This window comes from Maylandia zebra, linkage group LG7 (assembly GCF_041146795.1).
Source record: "Maylandia zebra isolate NMK-2024a linkage group LG7, Mzebra_GT3a, whole genome shotgun sequence".
NCBI classification, from domain to species: Eukaryota; Metazoa; Chordata; class Actinopteri; order Cichliformes; family Cichlidae; genus Maylandia; species Maylandia zebra.
In genome coordinates this window covers 51227051-51252961 of record NC_135173.1, presented here as the reverse complement: position 1 = coordinate 51252961, position 25911 = coordinate 51227051, and the positions used below count along the sequence as shown (strand labels likewise).

The 25911-nt window shown below is 39.6% G+C and overlaps 2 protein-coding genes across 8 annotated transcripts in view; one reads left to right on the top strand and one right to left on the bottom strand.

Annotated features, from left to right (window-relative positions):
• hnrpkl (heterogeneous nuclear ribonucleoprotein K, like) overlaps positions 1–6328 on the bottom strand; it is a 20033-nt gene extending 13705 nt beyond the window's left edge. For 2 of the 5 annotated variants that reach the window (XM_024803217.2, XM_076886624.1), the window contains exon 1: positions 1140–1295. The gene's annotated coding sequence lies outside the window, so the exon portion shown is untranslated. Of the gene's footprint in view, positions 1–854; positions 1120–1139; positions 1297–6169 lie in introns of those variants that run through there. The other 3 variants (XR_013099525.1, XM_024803219.2, XM_076886623.1) reach the window with 3 other exon arrangements.
• ntrk2b (neurotrophic tyrosine kinase, receptor, type 2b) lies at positions 3970–25911 on the top strand. 3 transcript variants are annotated; one of them, XM_012918770.4, is made up of 17 exons: positions 3970–4600; positions 7512–7586; positions 7669–7740; positions 7846–7914; positions 7997–8148; positions 8320–8456; positions 9908–10040; positions 10491–10799; positions 10911–10925; positions 11177–11211; positions 11374–11473; positions 14458–14646; positions 15152–15282; positions 15384–15556; positions 17475–17715; positions 20074–20232; positions 23017–25911. In XM_012918770.4, exons 1-17 carry the CDS (start codon positions 4404–4406, stop codon positions 23200–23202), a joined length of 2373 nt encoding a protein of 790 aa, XP_012774224.1. In that variant the 5' UTR covers positions 3970–4403; the 3' UTR covers positions 23203–25911. The 3 variants fall into 3 exon arrangements, with proteins under 3 accessions (XP_012774224.1, XP_012774222.1, XP_076742737.1); XM_012918768.4 differs by having other exon boundaries at positions 11177–11250; XM_076886622.1 differs by lacking the exon at positions 10911–10925 and having other exon boundaries at positions 10491–10784; positions 11147–11211.

The following is a 25911-nucleotide window of genomic DNA, read 5'->3' as shown; positions in this document are numbered from 1 at the left end:
TCTGAAGGAGTTGGCCAATATTATCAGCAGACATTGACCTATCACAGTCATTACTTAAAAAGTATCAGTCAGCCACTACAACTATAGCATGTATTTTTCTAAGTACGTGAATTAGCCAATTGCAGATATGACTGATTAACTGCCTGCAATATAAAGTGACCACTGAATGTTCCCACAGCCCAGTGTGCCTATAAACTGAGCTGTGGAATTATACCACCACAATCAAAAGATGAGATGAAGCAGAAAATCCTCACAAAACAGATGCTGCCACCAAAGAATTTGGGGAATTTATTCTTGATAGTTGTCTGCAACAACACGTGACTAAGCTACGTGCAGCACACGAAATTCATAAGCATGTATGTATTTGCTCAGGCACCATCCCGCAGTACTTCATCACAGAGATAATAATCTAGGATTGGACATGTGAAAGTGTGGTAGCTCCTGAGTGTTGCTGGCCTGCATGCACTGTACTGTACAAACGCAGCCCACCTAAATGCGCTGCCTACTGTTGCTAGCCAAGTACTGTACATGCTGTCTGGACCTCTGCAGGCCTTGCTAAACTTAAAAGGAGTGCCAGTCAACGCCCACATAGATCAGGAATTAACAGCACCCGTTTTAACCACCAAGAGCCGCCACAGACACCTAACGGTTAAAGAGGAGAGTCCAGAAAACACAAACACGTATGTGCGCTAATGTCATCCAGAGCACATTAGCCGTTTGAGAAAGGTCCAACAAATGGCTAATATCGAGTCTTTTTTCTCCCCTTGGTTTTCATCAAAAATGAAATTCAAAACAGCAACCCGAGGTGACTGGACATTAGAGAAACTGCTCCCGAAAGAAAATGTGTTTATCACCTGATGCCTGCGAATAAGTTAGCTATCTGTTAACGGTACTGACATTGCGCTCCCAAGCTAACAGCGCTGCAAAGCTAGCCAGTTGGTGTGTTTTACGAGGCGTGCCTATCAGCTCCACTGTCCACGTTGTGACTGTACAAAACCGCAAATAACAGCAGAGCTACGCGGCTATCCTGCTAATGTCAGCCGTCAAGTCTTGTTTAATCGCCGACAGCTTGCGAACAGATCGAATGACGCCACGTTACAAACCGAGCTATGAAATGTACAACAAACAGAAAAACAAACCTGGGGCTAAAAAAACTACGTTCACTGCGGTCCTCGGCGTTCAGCGGTCGCCTCGCCTTGAAACGTTTTCAGCACGGAAACACACGCTGTGGATGAGCTCGATTCGTCGACCCTCTCCCGGTGGCTCCAAGTCAACACCGGCGGGCGGGGCTAAGGCACGTTAGATCCGCCGAAAGGAAACTTTGTACCCGTAATGGGACAATGTATCAGACACCCTCCTCTAAATATTTTGGGAATTTCTGGTCCTGAATTCAGACTGCCTGGCTAATTAAACTTGCTTCATATGAACGTCAATAAGAAATAAGATTGGAAAGGTGGAAATTTAGTGCGATTAAACATTTACATATTTATTTTAAACAGTGTGAGTAGCTTAACCATTCTTTAAAAAGATCGGACAAACAGCATAGGTCGTGTGGTTAATTCAAAAAAGAAAAAAAAGAAATTTGAAAACATCATGTTACTAACCACTCCTTAAAAACATTTGTTTCGCATTTCCTTTGCTCTGCTGTATCTACATTTATGCTGCTTGTTAAATTACACCCTGAATTTAGAAGATGTAATTACACGTCACAATGCTGGCAAAGAAACATAAGTGAGAGGGAGTATTATGGACTGTGAAAATATTTGTTAGCATTTTCTGGTGGAAGATGTAGGAAGCCACCTGAAAGAAATCACATTTGTTGTGTTTGAAATCAAACTATTGTGCGAGTGAGGCCTATATAAAGAGAGCAAGTGGATATTCCAGGATTTATATCAGCAGTGCCACTAGCTGCATTAGTGCAACAGGCTTCGAACAGAGGCACTATTAGAGAGAGAGTGACACATGGCACTCAGAGGTTCCTGAATGGGAACATTTTTCAACGGCAAAGCTAGGAGTAAAAACTCCAAGAGCAAAAAGTTTTTGGTTTTGGATTGGAGTGTTTTTGGTATCATATCTAAGGGCGAACTTTTTAAGTGGTTTTGATTAGTGATTGTGTACATGACGTGAAATGAAAGATGGGTTGGAGATTGATTCTAATTATTGGTTCAAAGTGACTTGCTCTTATCGTGGACTTGGATGTTTCAGAACTGACACCATATGAACAAGGACTCGTTTGCGGACGAGCTTCTCTTTTTCCCGCTTGTTCATGCTCATATTCCAGAAGTTAAACTGCCTCGAAGAAGCGATACTTCCAGCTAAGAACACCAACAAGCAGAATTGGGGAAACTGATATACATTTTTATAGATTATTTATAGATATTCCCCATTTTCACAATAAAAGAAATGGCACATTCCACAATCTGTATTCTATTGCATTTTAAAGTGACCCCCCACCCCCACCCCCCCAGACAAGATCACGATCAAATATTATTAATCCAGAGCCACCAGCTGGCTTCCATGCATGTATTGCAAATCAGAAGCCCTGAATCATGCCCATATTTCCTCCATCAATCACCCCCCACACCTTTTCTCAAAGTGTTGTTATGCTTCTTCAGATATATATGCAAGGATCTATTGCAAAATAAAGAGCTCTCTCTTCTCTCTCCTATACTCTGAGGTTGCCATGGAGACAGATATAATTCAGTTCTTGATGTTTCTCTTAAAAAAAAAAGCCTGCGTACATATTTTCATCTGCAACCATAGCGACACTTGACATTGTCCGCGCTATTTGTAAAGACCAAGTCACCATAGCGACACTAACCATCCAGGCTGTGTCACAGATCATGTGTCCTGGCTGCCTCCTCGTCGTGAGTGGAAATTGAGGAATCCGGTGGTAAACATGATCTATTTATTCATTTTGAAAACATATGACCAGCTTGATGTTTTGGCACTGGACAGCAATTACCGAAAAACCAAACAATAAATAAATAAATATTGAACAGAGACCACATCTGGCATGGAACTGGCACATTTTGGGACGTATACGGGGGGAAAGCAATATGTTACAATTAATTTATAAAGAAAAATGATCACGCATTCGTGCATCAACGTCAGAGCAACATATTTGCAGTTCAGCCCCGAAATGTTTATTGACAAATACTTTAACACCCACCCACAAAAATGTCTTAAACTCCTACTAAAACATGCAACAGTCTGCTGAAAGTTGGTTTTTTATTATTATTATTATTATTATTATTATTATTATTATTATTATTATTATTATTACTACTACTATTATTGTTATTTAGTTTATTTATTGCCAAACAAAGTTTACTGGGCAAGAAATAAATAGATGGAGTTCTTGACGCCTATATCGTGCTCTGATCAGTGATTGGAGTGAGACCTATTTGAAGCTTGCGGACATAGTATAGGTAATTATTTTTCATAGATGCACCCCGTCTTGTGCGTCAACCTTACGTCACACCAGGCCTAATGGCCAACCGTAGCCTACAACAGTGTTGGTGTGAAAAAAAAAAAGCTTTCATCCAATGTATGGCTTCAGAGTAACCACAACACAAGAGTTTACATCCATATTGTTGTTGTGGCCATCGCAGACGGCGTGATTTGCCCCACACCTGGGCACTTGACTCGAAATGTGCAGAAGCTGACGTTTTAGGTGTTTGTTGCACCATTTAAATACGAATTTCTCACGATCCTATTTTTTTAAAAATGACAAAAATAACATTTTCAGGGCACAATCGCAATCACGTTTCCCAGCCCCCCACTCCTATAAGCCCCGTCCCAGTGATGGCAGGGTGAGATGCGCTCGTCCTCGGTGATAATCGATAGACGGATGCAGGTAGCCTTCCTCCCTACACACGCAGCATCACCACGCATCCTTACTCCACTGTGCAGTCCCCCCCCCCCCCCCCCCCCCCCCCCCCCCCCACATCACCACACACACATACACACACACACATACATACACACACACACACACACGACAAACCGCTCGTGGGGGCCCTGCCTATTGATCTCTAAACATCTGGAACACCTCATATTTGTTTTACAAGGCAGTGGCGAGCAGTCCCGTGGCCCCCGATAGGGGAGTGAGGCAGCAGCGGCAGCAGCACCAGGACGGACCACTTGACACCTTGCTTCACGGCATCGATATGCAGTAGTGTGATACCAGCTCTGCGGAGACGAGAAGGCCAGTCCATGGCATCTTGATATTAAACCGTGAGCTCTGCGCATTCCTCGCCGACAGCGTAGTCTTTTTTTTCTCCCCCTGCGGAGTCGAAAGGATTAACTTGGCCGAAAAAAGGTGGCGAGGGTGGAAATCTTAATAATTCAATTTGAGCTGATTCTGTTTGGGGGATTCGTGGGATACCATTGGACCTGCGATGGACTCCAGCGCGGGGGAATATGGCATGGCTCGTGTCGGATTGTTTTTGGTTTTGATGGGGCTGTGGAGATTTAGCGATGCTTGCCCCGCATCCTGCACTTGCAGCATCTCAAGAATTGTTTGTATTGATTCTGTACCAGGGATCGAGGATTTCCCTGTCCTCACGTTAGATGACATGGAAAACATCACTGAGATGTAAGTGTATGAAAACGATCGCACCGACAGCTTATTAACTCATTAGGAAGCAATGCGTAAAGAGCTCCCCTGGAATCTGTAGGTCGCTGGAATATCAAATAGTTGGGGCTGGTATTTTAATAATAATATTAATAATAACAACAATAATTATAATAACAATAAGGGTGAGAATAAGATCAACGGCGTTATTAATGGAGGTTTGGAATCTCCTTGTGGATTAAACATCAGTAGAGATCCATGTTTAGCGCTTTTCCCGACACAGAATTTATTTTATTCTTATAACCAATGTCAGATCATGTAGCCTCGTATATGTGTGCTTGCGTGTGCTTTTACGCGCGCGCGCATGTGTGTGTGTGAGACAGAGGCAGTTGCTCGCGTGCGCGAGCGCGTTATGGTGGCGAGGTTGTGCGTCAGGCTTATTTGCATTAGTCGGTGTTTTCCTTTACAAAACAGCTCCAGTGGTAGTGATGGAGTAAATTTTCAGGCCTAACGGAGCCTCCGAGGTGCTCACTCGGTTTTTGGGCGGCGGTGTGAAGCAGCCTGAATACTTCATGCTGTTGGCACATTACACATGAGATCGCATCAGTTGTGTACAGCTGCCAATAGGCTACCCACAGTTGTGTAGAGCCTCATCTGCGTCAGTGTGTAGGTCTGTGTTGAAGCTTACCTGTTACAACCCCGCACAAGTACACCACTGCATGGCACCCAGCGGAGCAAAGGGGAGACTGAGTGAGTTTTCGGAGGCAGGCAGGCTGAATAGGCGTCACATCAGTTTACCGTGAAGGTAGTTTACTTGGGGTCAACGTGTTTATTCGCGTTTTTACTTTGCAGATAAAAAGAAAAGTCTTTCAGGTGCCTATATGTTTTTTTTTAATGTTCTTCACTTTGTAAAGAATGCAGTTGTTCCAGATTTCTTTAAGGCAGTGTGTACAACATCAGTGAAGGACATCAGGCCGGGCACCTTCTGAAAATCAACCATGAATTTAAAAATTCCTGTTAGTGATACTTTAAGGCGTCACTTCGAAAGCACCACTGGCTCTTTAGATACATTTTGTAGTTTTAGGGCATCCTCCAATCCTCATGTAAACAAAATGTTTCCTACTAACACATGAAGCAACCAGCAGTCAGTCTCAAACCCATCAGTAGGGAGCAACACTCACAAGTTGTTGTTGTTGTTGCTTGTTTGTTTTTTTCAGATCATTTGAAGCTTTAACGAAATACTAGTTAAAACAGGACAATCATTCCACCTCAAAATAATTCATAAATGTTTTTCATTCTTAAAAACTCTATAAAATATGTAGTTACTTGCTACAAATTCAGAAAAACAATTTCAAGTTTTCACTGTGTTCTCCAAAAGTCTCATTTGTTAAATATTTAAAATTTCGTGTTAGTACTGTGTAGGAATGTAAAAGCAGCATCTTGAAGAAAATCTATAAAACAAAAATACCACCACTTTTTCAGTCTCCCCAAATTACACTGTTGAAGCAGAGCACAAAACTCAGAAGACATGAAAGTAGGCATTTTATGACCATAGAGAGACAAGAGGTGGACCGTAGTAGTGCCTCTTACCAGAAGCAGATTCAGGAACAGTGAGATGGGTAAAGCTTCATCTGTGCCAAGTTCAAGGTTTCACCATGAGGACCTACTGTTCCCAACATGGACCTTAGCTAAAAAAAGTAAAATAAAATTACTAAAAATTTAGATATGGAAAAAAATCACACTCCTAAGGATATCAATGTCTGAAAGCACCTTCTCACCTAAACTGAAACCTCTCAGCATAGGCACTGTCCAGATAACTAAACCTCCCAAACGCTGGAAAAAAGCCATCTTTTGGCATGATAATTAATTTAACAGCGTGGGCATGTGATGACGCTTTACATTAGCAAAGGACTAGACAAAGGAAAAAAGACAAACCTTTAAAAAAAACTTTCTTCAAATCACAAAACTTAGTTAAATCTCGCTGTAGAGCAAAGAAACATAATAGTGTTTCTCTTTCTCGGCACTAATTATTTCACAGACATGCCTCCTTTCCAAACAGAAACCTGCTTACTCCAAAATACAATTACATGCTTCAGCATAAATAAAAATAACTTTTCAATGTGTACGTAGACACATCTGCGATTGCTCAGTTGCAACTTTGAATTTGATTCCAAAACTTCACATATAAAGGCACCATCGTTCTGTCTGCAACTTTGAGTTTCTTTATATATCAGCAGCTGTAAGGTCTCCTGCTTATCAACCTCCAGCCAAATACTGACACACCCAGTCTGATCGTGGCTCAGGACCCAGATTAAGCTGCTAGACTGTCCCTGCACAGTGTTTTACCTGGTTAGAGTTAATAACCCCAATTCATTCATTCTTATCGAGCTAATTTCCCTACAACTTATTATTATTATTATTATTATTCTAATTATTATTATTATTGGTGACATACCCAGCCCCCACGTTAAGCTTTTTTTCCCTAGAGGTGCTATTTTAAAACAAAAACAGTTTATTACAGTTATTAGTCCACAAAGTTGTTTAAAAAACCCAAAAAAACCCATTGTTTTTAGTAAACAAGGTAAACATGTCACACCGTCAGTACACGCTGTTGTATTAATGTTATACTCACAAATGCACAGACAAGACTCCTTGAGTAAAACAGCTAGCTTAACTTGGGAGCAGTACAATTTTACCTTGCTGACTCGCAAAAAACAACAAAATGAGTTTTATTCCAAAAAAAGTTATTAGTTTTATAAAATACACACATTTCCCATTCAACACTTGAGTTTTTGGAGAGTTAATTAGGACCTGTATCTCAATTCCAGTTTAAATCACACTTTTGACTCAATATTTGACATTTTTTGTGTGAATAGTTTGACTAAAAACCTGCACCATACCAAGCTTTCCCTTTCATCTTGTTTTTCCACAGATACATTGCTAATCAAAACAGACTGTTTGACTTGAGTGACAGCAGTCTGAGGCACTACATAAACCTAAGAAACCTGTAAGTAGAACGTTCAGTCTTGTGTTTTTTATGGTTAAAAGTGGAGTTAAAGTTCATGTAACTACAATTTAACTTCCAACAGAACGGTCACAAAGACAAGACTGACATCTATATCACCGGACGCGTTTTTTAACAATACAAGACTTCAATATGTGTAAGACAAATTTTACAGAGCCTCTCCAGTTATTTCATTATTAAACATGTAAGAATGCTTAGTTGAATATTTTCTGTTTGGTTGTTTTTTTTTCTCTCCTCTCAGAAATCTCAGAGACAATAACTTGTCAACACTGTCATGGAGAACATTTCAGAACTTTAACATTACATATCCGTAAGTGACGCATACGCACAAGACTATCAGTGTATCTATGTCTTTTCTATGTAGTGTCACATGCACTCTATTTTCTTTCTAGGCTACTTCTGTCTGGGAATCCTCTGGATTGTGTTTGTGAGAACTTGTGGATCAAGCTAAGACTCCAGGAAGAAACAGACAGTCCCGAGCTGACATGCACAGATGACAGAGGAGTGGCGCAGGACTTTGCTACCTTCCGGCCGCCAGACTGTGGTAAAGTGAAACCATCCCACAATAAGCAAATCTGAGTAGACTGATTGATATCGAATGTTTGAATGAGTGGATGCACAGTAAGGGACTGAAAGAAAGACAGAAAGAAAGTTTAAAGGGAAACAATCTGATCAAGTTTCCTTTTACTTTTATGGTTTGCATGTTTTCTCACAGTGGTTCCCACCGTAGAGGTCACCCCCAGAAATGTGACTCAGATGGAGGGGAGTAATGTCAAAGCTATTTGCAGTGCCTCAGGCTCCCCTGCTCCCGAGATTGTGTGGAACCTTGATGAGCTCTGGACCCACTATGAGGTAAGGTGATCTACCTTTCTGTTTTCATTTTTAAACCTTTGGCACGGCTCCACCTTTATGGAGTCTCGAAGAGCTTTACTTTGGTGATATTTTATACTTTTAAAAAGTTTTTATAAAATAATATGTAAATTGTTATTATTATTACTATTATTATTATTATTATTATTAATATAATAAAATAAAATAATCACATTTAATTTAGTTGTTTTCATGGGAAAATCAAATATATAGATAAGAAGAAGTTGATTAAATGCCACTTTCTAACTCACTAAAAAGCCTCTGTTGCCAAACTTAATTAGCTTATGTTCTTTAGTGCTTCAGTGTTTCAAAACACATCGTATTCCTTGATTATTACAAACATGGGCATTGAAAATTTTAAGTGACCTGCTGTTTTTAAATGTATATATTTAATTTATCTTTATCCACGTGAACAGTATTTCCAACAAACGGGACGATTTTAACAACTAGTATTTTTAAACAACTATGAGGACATGGACTAGACTGGTCTGAGACTAGTTTCTAATTTGAAACAGCTTACTGAAAACAATGCGAAACACATCACTAATGTTGGGGGGGAAAAAAAAAAAAAAAAAAAATATATATATATATATATATATATATATATATATATATATATATATATATATATATATATATATATATATATGTATATATATATTCTGGGTGATTTACAAGCATTCAGGGGTTTCAAACGCTGAAATTTACTTTTAAGCGCTTAAAAGTTTGTGACTGTGTTTGTAGACCTTTAAAGGGCATCTTTAGATAAATTCCGAGTTGTGTAGTTGTCAACATGAGATTTCAAGCTTTGAATGAATAATTTTAAATATATAAAATTGGACATTAATACTGTTGAACTGGCTTGTTTCTGGTCCGTATTGAGTACTTGTAAATATTTTAGCTGATGCTTTTAGCTAATTGTTTTGCTATTCTTACATCAGCTTTTTCTAATAACAATTAGAAAAGTTGTCTTTTTTATTTTAATTTATTAGCCACTTTTAGCTAATTTACGCTGCTTTTCTACCTTGTGCTGTTTAAAATGTGTATCAACTGCTTTTACTTACTTTGCCGTTCATATGTTCTCTGGGCTTCTTTTAGCTAGCTGTTAGCCACTTCTAGCTACTAGTTCAATTATCATCTCACATTGATTTTAGTTTGCTAAGTACTGGTCCATAATATTTTTCAGCATTTGTTTATAGAATTTCAAATGTTTATCTTTATCCCGTATAAGTGTCTTCATTCCTTTTAGGTACTTGAACTTTTAAGTAACTCTTTAAAACTCCCTGGCTACTTTGCTAACTACTCTGGTATCTGTGTGTCATAGCCATTTGAGCCTGTATTGTACAGTCAACTAATAGTAGTCGGTTTCATAAGATCAAGACAATTTTCTGTATACAGGAAACATAATGAAAAAATTAATAATGTGTTTACAGATTGAACCTATGGATACAGAGAGCATCCTCACCCTGTCAGGCCTGTCTCCTGATGATAACGGCAGGGCAATCGTATGCAGTGCCGAGAACATGGTCGGTCAGACCGAGGCCAGCCTTCAGCTCAATATTCTTTGTAAGGACTTTAACCATGGCGCACATCTCTAGAAATTATATTTGCGTTGCTAAGTTTAATTTGTGTAATTTAATGTGATGAACTTTTAAATGCCTTCTTCGAGATGTTGTTTTTCCACTGGAAGCAGAAGGCTCCTCATTTTGTTATCATTAGTGTCTCTTGGCAAACCTTATTGACTCTCCATATTTCCTGTCCATAACTCTTCCTCCTGTGAAGCTCCTCATGCCTTGCCATACACCTCTGCTTGTTTAGTTCCACCCTCCTCCTCTTTCTCCGTGTTTTCATTTCATCAGTGCTCAGATGTTGTGTGATCAGTCCCCCTTCCCTTCCCATACTTTTTGTCACTTACTCAAAATCCCTCAGATGTTGTTTTACCTATTGGCTTCCCTCCTTGTGTTTATTTCCTATCATCTTGTGATTACTCTTCCTCTACTGTTGCCTCTGTGTCAGTTGCCCCCACCATCCTGACACTCCTGTCTCCAGAGCGGGACCACCACTGGTGCATCCCCTTCACAGTAACGGGGAACCCCAAGCCGGAGCTAAGGTGGTACCACAATAACAAGCCTCTCCAGGAACAGGACTACATCCGCACCATGATTCACGTGACCACAGAGAACCAGCAACACGGCTGCCTGCAGCTGGTCAACCCCACCCACATTCACAACGGAGAGTACAAGCTGGTCGCAGAGAATAAGTATGGCAGGGATGAGAAGAACATCTCTGCCCAGTTTCTCCACCCGCCTAACATCAACCATACGGGTCAGTATTCTGTCTTTTCACACGAGTCCGTTTATTGAAGTCAGCTCGTTTCTGTTTATTATGGCTGCTGACATGCTTTTTTTTTTTTTTCATTTCTTTTCTTTTCTACAGAAGACATCGAGTATTGTAAGTATCGATTTGGCTTATCCGGACAAATGTTGTACTTGTTAGCATGATGATGATTGAGTGCAAATTTAAAATGAACTCTGATAATGTCCCTGTCCCTTTCCTGCCGTTGCCTGTGCCTTCGCCTTCTGCCCAGACGGTGTGTGTTTCAACTCTCAAATTTGCATGAACCTAACAGTCAGCATTTTGGCGTGCTTTCACTCACTAGATGTTATTGGTTTAAAATGTTCAGACCCATGTTTTCTTTCCAGATCCTACAGACACTCCACCGGATGACAGTGTTGCTGTAAGTGACCCTAATCAGCCCGCTCCATCTAAAGCAGTGGTACCTACCTCTTCTTGTAAACCCTTAAAATACACAATATTTTCTTGTTTATTTCAATTCTTTTTTTAAAAAAGCAGCTCCTGTTATCGCCTCATGACTCCATCTTAGTTTTTTCCTTCCTAGGTGTATGTAGTTGTGGGAATTGCTGGCGTTGCCCTGATCGGTTGTGTTCTGATGATGATCATACTGAAATACGGAAGAAACTCCAAGTTTGGCATTAAAGGTGCAAACATTTTCTAAAAAAACAACTAAGCTGATAATTCAAGATATACATTTGTGCTTCCTTACCCTGAGATAAACAATATCACGTGTGTTTGCTAGAAGTGAAGCTACAACCGGCAGTTTATCCTGGAAACCCTGGCCATCACTGCAAATAAATATCACACAAACGTTATCCTCAGCTCCAGGTCGCAGACAGTCCACTCCAGGCTGCTTGGAGTTGAACTATCCCTGAAATACAAGAAACCCCATATTGGTCACCCTGACATTTGCTAAAACACAGAAACAGCTTTTCAATATGTCAGTGGCACAATACATCTTTTATCCGAATATATGTGTATAGAAAGATACCTTAAAGGTCCCTTTAAAACATATAATAGATACTAGAACACAAGTTTTAACATCACGTGCTTCCCTCTGAAATGCAGTTAGGTCTACAACTATTTGGACAATGGTAGGTTTTTGAGGGGGGTTTGTATGTAAACCACCACATTGGACTAAATCAAACATTATGTGATTGAAGTGTAACACCTCACCTGTAATCCAACGCCTTCTAATAAAGCATTAAAGTATAGAGTCTCCAGTTTTCAGAAGCTCAAAATGAACTGAACAAACTAAGATCATTTTAACTATAAGGATTGTTTTTAATGCTTTGTAGTCAGACTGCCTGAAGTCTAGAACCCATGGATGTAACCAAATCCTGTGTTTCCTCCCTTGAGATGCTCCGCCGGGCCTTTAATGCAGCCACTTTCAGTTGCTGCTTGTTTGAGGGTCTCTCTGCGTTCAGATTTGTCTTCAGTAACTAGAAAGCGTGCTCTATTGGGTTGAGATCAGATGACTCACTCAGCCATTATAGGATATCTGATTTCTTTGCCTTGAGAAACTCTTAGGTTTCTTTTGCACTATCCTTTAGGTCATTATCCATTTGCACTTTGCACTTTATCAGTTTTGCAGCATTTGTCTGAATCTGAGCAGAGAGTACAGCCCTGTAAACATCACAATTCATCCTGCTGCCTCTATCAGCAGTCTCATCATGACTAAACACCAGTGAGTCAGTTATACTGGTGGCCATACTTGCCCATGTTATAGCGTTATCTGTACTATGTTTGATAGAAAAAGCAGTATGCTTTGACTCATAGTTCTGGTACAAGTTAATCTTGGTTCCATGTATCCAAAACTTTTTTCCCAGAAGTTTTTATTTTAGATGTTTTCTAGCAAAGTTTAATTTGCCCTTCCTGTTCTTGAATGTAACCAGTGGTTTGCACCTTGTTGTAAAACCACTGTATTTCCATTCATGAAGCCTTCTCTTGAGGGTAAATTTTTTCCAAACCACCCCAAGAGTGTTTTTTGACTTGTTAGTCATTGTGAAGGAGTTTTTTAACAAAGGAAATAACTTTGAAACAATCCACTTTAGTCATCTTCCGTGGTCTTTCAGGGCTTTTTGGTGTTGCTGGCCAGTCAATTCCTTCCTTTTAAGAATGCACCAGATTGTTGAGATGGCTAATGATAGCCTCGTTCGCTTGAATAGACATCTCTTGGGACTTCATATTCAGAGTTTTAGTGAACAGCTACTAAATGCATCCACTCCAGATGTTTTATCTCCTTCATTTATCACAAAATAATAATAAGGGAACAGACATCAAATGCCTATGAAACTGCTTATAACTCAATTGTCCAATTGCTTTTGAGCCGCTGAAACTGGGAGGACTATCAGTAATTCTGTAATTCCTGAAATAGACTTTAGCTAAACAGTTAAAGTGATGCTTAAAAAAAAAACAAAAAACATTGAATTAAAGCTGAAAGTCTGCACTTTAATCACATAGCAATTATTTGATTTCCACTCTGGTGCTGTACAGAGGCAAAATTATTTTTTAAAGTGTCATCATCCGACTACTTGTGGACCAAATGATATAACCAAATAAACGATTATGCAGGCAAGAAAAACATTTTAATTCAATTCTGTCACCTAATGCCAGTTAAGACATGCAACTAAAATCTTGCATGTCTTAACTGTAATCATCCTAACCCTCCCAGTCTCCCTCCATATACTGACTGCAAGCTCTTTTTTCATGTATGTATTTATTTATATCATTTTCTTACTACCATTAGCTCTGATCACCTGTTATGGCATGATAATATTCTTTCATGTAGTCAGTTTTCTCTCATCATAATCAAGCAGAGTTGCTATACCAGATTTCAGATTTGAATAATTTGTCAGATTTCGTGTGTTTGTTCTAGTACACTTTGTTTTGTTTTTTGCTTTTACATTTGTTGAATTTCCTTTTCCTCGTTTGTTTATTATTTTTTGTACTTATCACCACTAAAATGATGTTACAGCTGGCAGCTAACTATCCAGTAAAATCTGGTGCCATGCAGCCACAGTTTCCAGTCTTTGTGCTAAGCAGCATGGTGCATAATCTAAAACACTTAAAAAAAATTCTAACTATTTAGTATGACTTTTTTCAGCAATTTCAACATCTTGTTAATATTCATAACTGATGCATAAACAGCTCATGAACCTTCAATAACAGTGTATAACACATACACTGAAGCCATTCAGTGTGTTATTAAGCATTATAAGCATTTGTTCTCACTTAATGTTAATGAAACATTAGAATGTCCTAATATCTCCTTACACCTATATCATAAAATATGAATCTAGTTATTATGTATCTTTGGTAAATGACATCTCAGGGGTTTAAAAGTAAGCAGTAGCGTTGGCCCTGTGCTGTTCCTACTGTGTGAATAGGAATTAGTGAGCTCTGCTTTGGCCTGAGCTCATCCTTTTACATTGTTCAGTAAACCTGCCTATAATGTGTAATCTGACATACTTCATCTAACCTGTGATCCCTCTGTCAATCTTTTTTCACCCTGCAACTCTGCTTTTACTCCCCTCCCTTTATAGCTAACAGCTTTACTCTTCTTCGTCTTCTTCTTTGCGCTGTCTTTCTCTTCTCCTCCTTCTCCACATCCTCTGTGGCTCTCTAGGCTCCTCCTCAGTTATCAGTAATGACGATGATTCTGCCAGCCCTCTCCATCACGTCTCCAATGGCAACAACACCCCGTCATCCTCAGAGATGGGTCCAGACGCAGTGATCATTGGAATGACAAAGATTCCTGTCATCGAGAACCCCCAGTACTTCCGTAACTCCGGCAGCATGCTGAAATCCAACACGTGTGAGTTACTGCCTCGTTCGACAAATGCCGGGTAACCTGGGCCTTTTCTGATAAATCCATGCAGGGATCGCTGCTAGGCGCCATATTTATTTTTGGCATCCTACTGCACTGTGATAGTGACTCCAGTTCCTTAGACCGGCTGGATAGTTGGACCACAGGAGATGTGCAGGAACACAAGCTCTGACAAAGGGCTTAACTCAGCAGTTTTATATTTTATACTTTATGAATCTACACAAAGTATTGAATTGTAAAAACAGATAGTTTAGATAAGTATTTAAGTCCTTTTTTAACTTATGCAATTTGCTAAATATATGTTTTCTGTCATGTTAATTTAAATATCTTTCAGTTTTTGAATTGTCATCACATAAATGATGCAGTCTGAAGACGCGTGCTTGTTTGTTGTGAGATTAGTGAAGACAAATGTTCTGTATGCACCAAAAATGTCCACTTAAATTCCCAATGTGCACATAACCTTGAGGGTAATTTGACTTCTTCTGCATTAAAGTTGTCCAGCACATCAAGCGACACAACATTGTGCTGAAGCGGGAGCTGGGAGAAGGAGCCTTTGGGAAGGTCTTTCTCGCTGAATGCTACAACCTGACACCAGACCAGGAGAAGATCCACGTGGCAGTCAAGGTACAGATCAAACGATCAATGAACTTGACAGTCAGTCAGTAAATCCTGCAGATAATGCTTCTCACCGTTTGCCTCTCGTCTTTGTCCCTGTCTTGTTTCAGACACTGAAAGAGGCCAGCGAGAGTGGCAGAGCAGACTTCTACAGAGAGGCTGAGCTCCTCACCAACCTGCAGCACGAGCACATCGTCACCTTTTACGGAGTGTGCGTAGAGAGTGACCCACTAATCATGGTGTTTGAATATATGAAACACGGGGACCTCAACAAGTTCCTCAGGTAAGCTTCTTTAGATCCTCTATTGGTATCTGTTACTAATCAGTTACTTGTGGTACCTCTCATGCAGATCAGTGAATGTCAAATGGTTTGCGTAAGGACTGACAGGCTGATAACAACGTAACACAAATGTAGTGAAAAGAAATAATTAAAAATAACACGTGCTAAAAACAAAAAACAAATATTGTATAATACAAAAGGAATAAAAGCAAATCAATAAAGTGCACATTGCTAGGACTGGGTTAGATCCCCTTTCTGTTGTTTCTCACTGTTGCTTCTCAGCCTTGGCTGTGGAGGAGGTAGAGCTGGTTATATACCAATGTAAAAGTCACAGGTTCAATCCCCAGCTACTCCAATCTGTATGTGAAAGTTTCCTTGGGCAAGATAATGGTCCCTGAGTTTTTCTCTTTGCATTTGTGTGTGAAAATTTTAGACAAGGTGCTTGTTTGAATGTGTGTGATTGGGTGAATGAAGCTTGTAGCAACAACTGCTTTGAGTGCTGAGTTAGAGTAGAACGTGCTGTGTAAGAACAGGTCATTTACCGTCAGAACTGCCTCAATCCTTCATGGCACAGGTTCATCAAGGTGCTGGAAACATTTTCAGGGATTTCTGTCCATATTGACATGATAGCATCACAAAGTTGCTGCAGATCCATGATGCATGATGGAATCAGATCTGGTGACTGTGAAGGCCATTTGAGTAGGCTTACATGAACTCTTTGTTCTGTTCAAGACGTCAGTTTGAGATGATTTGAGCTTTATGATATGGCACATATGGCACATTAAGGGATGGAGGTAGGCTGTGGCATTTAAATTATAAATAAATTGATACCGAAGAGTCCATGTGTGTCTAGAAAACATTCACCACACCACTCCATCGCCATCAGTGGCTTGAACTGCTGGTATAAAAGCAGGATGAATCAAAGCTTTACATGTTGTTTACACCAAATTCAGACCCTACCATTTGGAATTGGATTCATCAGACCAGGCAACGCTTTAATTTTGGGTGAGCCCACATGAAGCATTAGTTTCCTGTTCTTATCTGACAGGAGTGGCACCCAATGTGGTCTTCTGCTGCTGTAGTCCATCTACTTCAGAATTACACTTATTGAGATGCTCTTCTGTGTACTTTGGTTATATCGTCTACGACTGGCTGATTAAGTATTTACATTAACAAGCGGCTGTATATGCTTTATGGAAATAATAAAGTTACTGGGGACTAGAAATCAAAAGGAATAAAGTAACATGAAAACGAAATAAACATACAGGTAAGAGAGAATTATTTGAAACTGTTACAATAGGTCTAGGATGCCATCAGCAGCCTAGACCTATTGTAACAGTTTCAAATAATTCTCTCTTACCTGTATGTTTATTTTGTAGCTTCTAACTTTGATAAATATGTTTTTTTAAATCAAATGTAACAAAAAAAGCAGTAATGTCAATTTTACGTCTTCATTGTCTAGTCCGGTCAATGTTATAACACACGCTGTGGGATTGTACTGAATTTACTGAGTACGAGTGTGAGACTAATCACTATATCAGTGATCAATAAAATAATCACTTTCTTGAATATTTTTTCCCAAAATGCAAGAAAATACTGAGACTCTCTATTACAGTATATTTTCACAGACCAAGGTAATGCACTACTTGTGCTATTTGCAGTCTACAGTCTAGAACCCAAAGAAAAATACAGCTAATAGAAACATCACATTATGATCAAGACTGGGAGGCTAGAACAAATTTTGTATTGTAAATTTTTTTGTATTCTTTTACTTGGTGAGAAAAATGTTAAATAATTTCAGGTTAATGTTTTGTTAATTAGTTAGCTGATTGCTAATATCACATTCATGTATTACAGTAGTGACAGAATAGTTCATGCTGCTGCATTATTTTCTAAACTATGCAACGGTTACTGGGTGCAGGTCCCATGGTCCCGATGCAGTGCTCATGGCAGACGGTCAACACAGCATCCTGGTGGAGCTCACTCAGTCCCAGATGCTGCACATTGCCCAACAGATTGCTGCTGGCATGGTCTACCTGGCCTCTCAGCACTTTGTCCACAGAGACTTGGCAACAAGGAACTGCCTGGTAGGAGAAAACCTGCTGGTCAAGATAGGAGACTTTGGCATGTCCAGAGATGTTTACAGCTCAGACTACTACAGAGTAAGGATTTTAGATATTTTCCCCTTTCTTCCCTTACTTCACTTCGCCTCATTATACACAAAAAATGTGGAACTGATCAAATTTAATTCCAGGTTTGCTCTTAAAAAACTGTGCAGCTGCAAGAATGACGATCATTGTATCTTTTTTTATTGCAGTTTAAATGTATAAAAAACAATGGAGGTCAAAGAAACAAAACTATCATGTTAATAATAACACCGAGTTGATACATGTATTTTATTCCTTCATTGTGTCTCACATGCCAGCGTGAATCCCACAGTGCCCTCTGCTGCCCAAAGTGAAGTCAGAAATGTGAAGACTCTTACTGTAAATCAATTCCAAGATGCATTTTCCTGCATCTAATAAGATCCCCTTTAAGAGGGGTTCCCACCAAATCCCGTTATCAAACACATTAGCAACGCGAACGGCACCAGGATCCTGTTTCACTTGCTTACTTTGGAAGTCAGAAGTCAGTCCCGTTACACATGCACTTAGAGCAAGTGTTACCTTCAATCACACTAATTATTTTCACATGAGTGAAGACACAGACATGAGTGAAACCTTTGATAGTTTACTAGAATTTTATATTTGTGCCCCACAGTTGGATTGGTGGTTGACAGACTGCATTAAAACAGATTAAAAACAATGGAAAAGGATGTCTGCGTGGTTCACCAAATTAATCTCCCAATGCCACATAAATTAGCCAAATAAGCTAACAGAAACAAATCATCAAATTGTCACATGTAACCAGACACTTAATCCAGCAATACATATTTGTAGTACTGGGTTGTACTTCTTTTTACCTTTAGAACTGCCTTCCTTCTTCCCTCGTCCTTCTTTTTAGGTAGAAGGATTAGTCACATGATTTGTTATATATATATATATATATATATATATATATATATATATATATATATATATATATATATATATATATGTATCAATTTTAATATGAATTTAGTATCATTTCCAGTACTACTGCCATTATTATTACTTATTGTGTTTAGTGCTAATCAGTAAGCTTATTATACGCAACACTAAATTATGAATATGGTGGTTCTCAGTTTGTTTTCATGCACACCCACCTTCGAAACAACAACAACAAAAACATGATCAACAGAATAGAGCTAATAAACTCTTGCTAGTTTATTTCACAGCAATCCCAGTACAGCTTTCATCTGGAACTCCATACTTCCTGTGCATTGTTTCATGCCCGACCAGTTTGGCAACCCGCAGTTTCAGACACGCTGATATAATCCCGGTGAGCGTACCAGTATATGAACTTCACCAGTTAGAAGGCTTGGAGCTACAAAAGCACTCAACTAAAGAACTCTTAAATAATCTTTTGTTTCGCCATCTAGATTTTCTTCCATGTTAATGACTCTGATTTGCACTTCATTCAATTATTGATTATTTGTTATTCATGCACAGAGACCAAATGTTTGAGGCTTCCAGCTTCTGACAAGTTTGCTGTTTGATCATGAAAATGATCTTAACAGCACACCTACCAGCAAATCCTGATCATTTTGTTTATATGCTTCACTTGAGCAAGCTAGACCTGGATGTGCACCAGAAAATGGGTGAATGAACGACATGTCTCAAAAGTGGTGCTACTTAATTTAGGGTTCAAATATTTATTTGGGGTTATTTAAGGTTTGTGTAAGTTAATATTGCAGTGAGGATTTGCCGGATAATCTTTGTTAATTTGACACAAAGAATCGTTTTCATCATCATAAATAGCGGACAAGAAAAAAAATCATACACATTAACCTTAACCCGTGATGCCTAGCGCATCATATGTGATGCATGAGTTTTGGGGAGCTTTTGAGACTTGTATATCATCAGTGTGATGATTAAAAATTAAACACATACATGTAAATTAGTATTTAAATTAATTTTTTAATAAAGTTGTTAGAAGGTTCAATAAACATTAAACATGTTCTGGTTTCATGGTTCAGGCTTTAAAGGGGTTTAAGACCTGTGTTGGCTTTTTAAGCTATCAGACATCAGTGTTTTTTAAGCACTTTTTATGATTTCATATATATTGTGAACATTTTAACCTTCCTGAATTTAGGATTTATTGCAGGGCTGTTCTTGCAGAATGATTGGTTGCAGCTTGGTGTTTCTAGTAAACATGATCATGTATTATAAATGGATTACAACAAACTATTGTACCATAGCAAGACTACAAAGTCTACAACGATGTGTTTTTTTCGCGATCACTGACATCTATTGACAGTCCCCCATTATTATAACAACAGTAAACAACAATAAAGTCAGCATGTTCAGCAGCTTTGAACTCTTTAGCAGATCTTGCAGTGTTGGTTTCTCATGAATGCTGTTGTGTCGTTTTTTGTGCAGGTGGGCGGTCATACGATGCTGCCCATCCGCTGGATGCCCCCGGAGAGCATCATGTACCGGCGGTTCACCACAGAGAGTGACGTGTGGAGCCTCGGCGTGGTGCTGTGGGAGATCTTCACCTACGGCAAGCAGCCATGGTACCAGCTCTCTAACAATGAGGTCAGACAGCGTTTCAACCTAACCCTACACTTCACATTCATTGGTCTCCATGTATGCACTGTGGCAGAAAAAGTCAGAGACTGTGAATAAATGTTAGTGTCAGCATATTTTTATTCCTATTCTAGCACAATGCCTACCTAATCAATTATTTCAAGACTTAAGAATTACTTGGTGGACTAAAAGAAGTATTCCATTAATGAAAGTAATCTGAGCTGTGTAAGAATTCATTCATAGCATGCTTCTCATAACTTTTGATGGCAGAGTGCCAGTGCGGAGCCTGTATAGTGGTGAAGACCAATAAACAAAATCATTCCAAAACTAGTCATTTATTTATTAAACAGTAAGCTGACTGAAAGCTTCTTTAGCACCACAAGCGAAGCATTAAATTCCTGACCCACACGTCTTAGAAGCCCAGACTGACATTATGGTCTAGTAATTTAATGAATGTAGGCTGTAGTCGTGCACCTTAATTCCCATCATCCCTCTGGTGGACTCAATGGTCTGTCTGGAGTTCGCTTGGTTTTGCTGCTGGCAGGCAGGGTGTGGAACCAGAATGCAGGACTCAGCAGACAGATATAAAACTCAATATCACAGCTTTATTGCTGGTAAAAAGGCAAGAAAAACAGAAGCCATATACACAAAAACTAAGCTGACCGGGAACACACAGACAGAGGCTGTAAACATCACGAGAGAGGACACGATGAAGAACAGAGGGAGAGGGTAGACAATATATACACAGGAGGGTGGTTAAAGGAAGTAGAGGAGAGGGAGTAGATGGGAATACAGTTTAACATAATCAAAGCAAACAAGACAAAGGAAGCAAAACTTAACGTCAGGCACACAAGATAGTGGACTCAAAATAAAACAGGAAGTAACACATGCACTGAGACTTGACACTGGGATAAACAGACAAGGAGGCATGACAGACTGGCGAGACAAAAGGACAAAAAACACAGAGAGATGGACACGAGAACAGAAAGGGAAAAAACACAGGGACCAGGACGACAAATGTATTAACTAGACAAGACAGGGAACACAGACAGCCATGAAGACAGAGAGACCAAAAAGACATGAGGACCTGACTGGGTAGAGCGAAGGTAAACGAACACAGAGACAAAGGACACAGACTGGAAACCAAAGGGTAATTAACATCCTAAAACTAGATTTTAAGAACTCAGAGGAACTAGAAAATAACATCCTCGGGAACTAGAACATAATTTATCTTATGCTTTAAAAGAAATAAATATGGAGTCCAGAACAAAACTCAAAATACTGGGACAAAGAGACAGATTGATATAAGTCCATTTAAGCGATGGTGGTTTATTTTGAATCATCAGTGAGGCGTCTGTTACATTTCCTCACATTATATTTATTTTAAAGTGGATACATCAGCAAATAACAACTGTGCACAGCTGTAATTTAGCAGGATTTGAACTGTGTTTGATAGAAATATACAGCACAGTTTCTTTTACTTTATTCAGTCGGGCTGCACATTGCTAAAAACACGAGGGCCACAGTGGCACACTTTGATAACCCTTAACTGATATAACCTTGCTTTAACACAGTTTACAGGTCATGATGAATAACACTGATTATATAAAAACACTGTAAAACAGTATGACTGAAAACAGTCCTGTCTCTAGAGGAGTTGTATCAAAGCATGTCGTGTGACAACCAAATTCAAAATTCAGAGCTCTTCTTTGAATGTTGGCTACCTTTTGTTCTGTTCTCTGTCAAGCTGACCCCACACTGTGGAGGCCAGTCCATGACTGATGTGTGCTTTTCTATCCAAGTATGCTTTTACTGCATTGGTAGTGTTTTGGGGATCAATAGCATGCTGAAAAATGAAGATGTTGACAATCAAACTCTTTCCAGGTCTTCACTAGATTTTCTTTTCCTATTTTTTAAGGACACAACTTTGAAATACTTTTTATCTGCTGTAGATAGTTTGTTAGGAGTGACACTTTATCTTCTGCCCTCCAATTGTCCAATTTCTTAAGAACACACTGCTCACAACACCTTTTAAAAAATTACGAGAAACTCTGGCTCCAAACTGGAAGAAATGATGACAGACTCCAGACTTCAGTGCAGCACTCTGGTGTCCCATGTCTCAGTTGACATGAACCCTTTTTGAAGTCAGAACCCCATAACAGCTAACATTTGTATCAGAATATGACACGGCACAGCTAGCTGCATAATAGGAAATGACTAATGAAATCTTACTGAAGGTTGGCAACCCTTTACTGTTGAACATTTTGGTTTTAAAATCCTCAGAACTTCATGGAAGCGCAGAACAAAGATGCTTAAGATACTGTGCACTATTCCGGTAAACAGAATAGTTTCCTTTCAGATGGGGGAAATTAATATCATGTGTTAAGAAATAAAACCAAAGAAAAATCTTGATGAATGGCCCGCCCTTGAGATGACATACACTACACTGAATGAGAAAATGTAAAATCATCTTCCTTTTCCGGCACATATTGTGGGAGCTCTCCTAAAATGTAAGTCTTTGGAATTACAAAGACTATTTGCTCATGAACAGCATTCTTTTTTTAAACCTAAATCTTTTTGAAAATGTTCCTGGAAAAGGTGAGCTTAGGGCTTAAACCTCTGTATACAGTCTGTGCTATCCAAACGTCGAGGCCGTCCTTTAATATACTGGATGTGCAATTTGGTTCCCGCACGCTTCCCAGCCGCAGAGATTTTTTTGTATCAAACCACATTATTATGTGACAGTAGATAAATCAGCTTCTTTTTGACAAACCAACCAATGTTTTCCTCCAGGTGATCGAGTGCATCACTCAGGGCCGAGTGCTGCAGCGGCCCCGCACCTGTCCTAAGGAGGTCTACGACCTGATGCTGGGCTGCTGGCAGAGGGAGCCCTACATGAGGCTGAACATCAAGGAGATCCACAGCACGCTCCAGAGCCTGGCCAAAGCCTCGCCCGTATACCTGGACATACTGGGCTGACGCGCCACTGCGTCCGTGTGATGTACTGCGTGTGCATGTGTGCTTCATAATGTGGACAAGTGTTTGTGTGTTTGCACACGACGGGAACTGGGGGGAAGGGGAGGAGGAAGGGGAGGAGGAAGCAGAGGCTGCGCGAGCGCATCTGTGTACAGAAACCCCGGCTGTAAATGTAACTGTAAATGCTCCTGTCCTCATCACACGGAGAAAAAAGCCTTACGGTTTTTGAGTGATTTTTGAGTTGTTGTTTTTTTCTTTGTTTTGTTTTTTGGGGCTTTTTTTTTTTTTTTTGCTTTTCTTTTAAATTTGCAGATGTTGTTGAGGCATGCTTCACAAAGTGGAAACCAAAATGCAGAGAGGATCCCGTACCATTAGTGCTCCAAAACATGTGGCGTAGTGTATGTAAAAGGCATAAAAAGAGACCAATAGACAGCTCGCCCTGTCTGCACTCACCGCATCGAATCACTTCCCTCTTGTATTCCATAAGCTGGAAATGAACAAAGGGACGTGCAATGTGTCTCTTTGTGATGGACAGTTTATGGATACATGCTTGTAGATAGCTAATTTTCTTCTCTCAGCAGTGTCTCACCTATTCTGCTATAACACAAAATAACCTGTTAGTTCACAGCTGAAGCTAAATGTGTCGTACGCCACAGACTATTTTAATATGTAGAGAATTTGCAAGCTGACTGAAATCCATGGCTCACAGATTTCAATCCTGGTCCTCTGAGGCGCTTCCCGACTTCACGTCTTTTCTGTAAATACCTTTTCCTCTTGAAAGAAGGCCATCAGTGTTCAGTGAGACATTTTAAAGGGTGCAGCTCTGTTTTCCAAATCTTCCTTTTCGTTCATTCATTTACCTAAAGCACAGAGGATGGGGACCCGGCGGCGCAGGTTGTTTTTTTGTCAACCAGCAATGCCATTTCTGAAATCTCTGGTACGTGACGTGGTTTGGTTTCCATCATGGGAGGTTTTCAGATGTCAGGGGTGCTCTTTTTTTTAATTTAGGTTATGTACCGGGCTTTGTATGGATTAAGAGTGCACTTTGAAGATCGTCATTTTCAATTCCATGTAGTCAGCTATGAGACTGCAGTAAAAGCATTAATTAAGAGTCTGATTGCCCTTAAAATGTCCCAGGGGTGCTTTCATCTCTCCTCACAGCCCCAGCCAGCCATGTGGTGACTGGCTGACAGCTCTTCATCCAGGACGGTGGTGATTTGTACAGGCAGCAAATGGTTTCAGAATGCACTCTTGTATTATATTCAATTGTTTTGTTGTCCTGATATTAAAAAAGAGGCTAAAAGAGCAACCATGGTGCGAGCGTCCAGTGCAAGTTTCATCCTAATCTTTGCATAAAAAACAAAAAAAATCAACAAAAAATCAGCAGGAATCTTTCATGCGGAGGCGTAAAGGCAGTGAGACAATAAGTTCTTTTTGTTAAGTGCAATTTGTAGCATTACTTCAACACTCCAATGCACAACCTTAGCACTGAGCTCCCTCCTTCTCGGTCTCAGCTGTCAGCTGTAAGAGAAAGAAAAGAAAATCCATGATTGCACAGAAAAACCCCAGTTTGTGTGTGTGTGTGTTTGTCCCTATGTTTTTTCTCACAGCGCTCTTCAATAATAAGTCACCTGTCCGCTGTACATAAGCAGCTCTCCATTCTGTACAGTTCTGATATTTGTCTATATGAATAGTAGGCTATGTTTAATAGTATAATCCGTTTTAAGCAGGTATCATGTCAAAACTGTGTGACAGCTATTGAAGACAACGTGTTATGGGCCACTGGCAATACATACTATATGTAAATACAATTTGATTTGTGCTACATTGTATAATTTCTTTGTGCTTGTTCATAATACCGGTGAAAATACAATCTTCTCCTTTTTGTTTTGTTTTGTGGTTTTTTTTGGCAATTTTTGATCTACAGAGGACTTTGATTGAAAAAAGAAATTGAAAAAAAAAGTTTTTCTCTGAAGAAGAAGAAAAAAAAAGAAGGAAGATGATCTCCTGTTTCCTCTCCACTGTGATGGGAAGCTCACACAGAGGCTGTCTGAGACGCTGCCTGTCTCGCAGGAGCGACCACAGACTCTAAACATCAGGAACTCTCCTGGCCCGACAGGTGTCCCAGCAGATGTGTGGCCAGTGGCGAGGAGGTCAGAGTTACCTCCTGGCTAACCCCACCACTCTCCCTCTGACTGACTGTAGCCTATTTTGATCCTCTTTCAGATGAATAACTGTGACTTTGCATCATGAATAGTATATTATTTTGAATGTAATCTAGAAGGGTGGGGACATTTTTTGAATGTAATCTATATCGAGGGGGGTGTTAATGATTTTTTTGTAAATATACAGTAAAAGAAGAAAAAAAAGATGACAGTTTTCATTCCTGTGCAGATAACAAAATTTTACTTACTGTGTGAACTTAAGAGAGTGTATATGTATTTGTGTGTGTGTGTGTGTGTGTGTGTGTATTTGCACATACATCAGATTGCTAGAGGATGTGTGCCTGTGTGTGTGTGTATGCATCTAAGCGTGTATGCATCTGAGTGTGTGTGTGTGTGTGTGTATTCTCCTAGCAGATTTAATCCTGCTTTAATCAGACAGTTCTATGAATCAATCCAATGCTTTGTGCATCATGTGAGTAGCTTATCCACAATTAATGGAAATGTTCCTTGTGATACTGTGCATTTAATAAAGGTGGTATGTCTTACA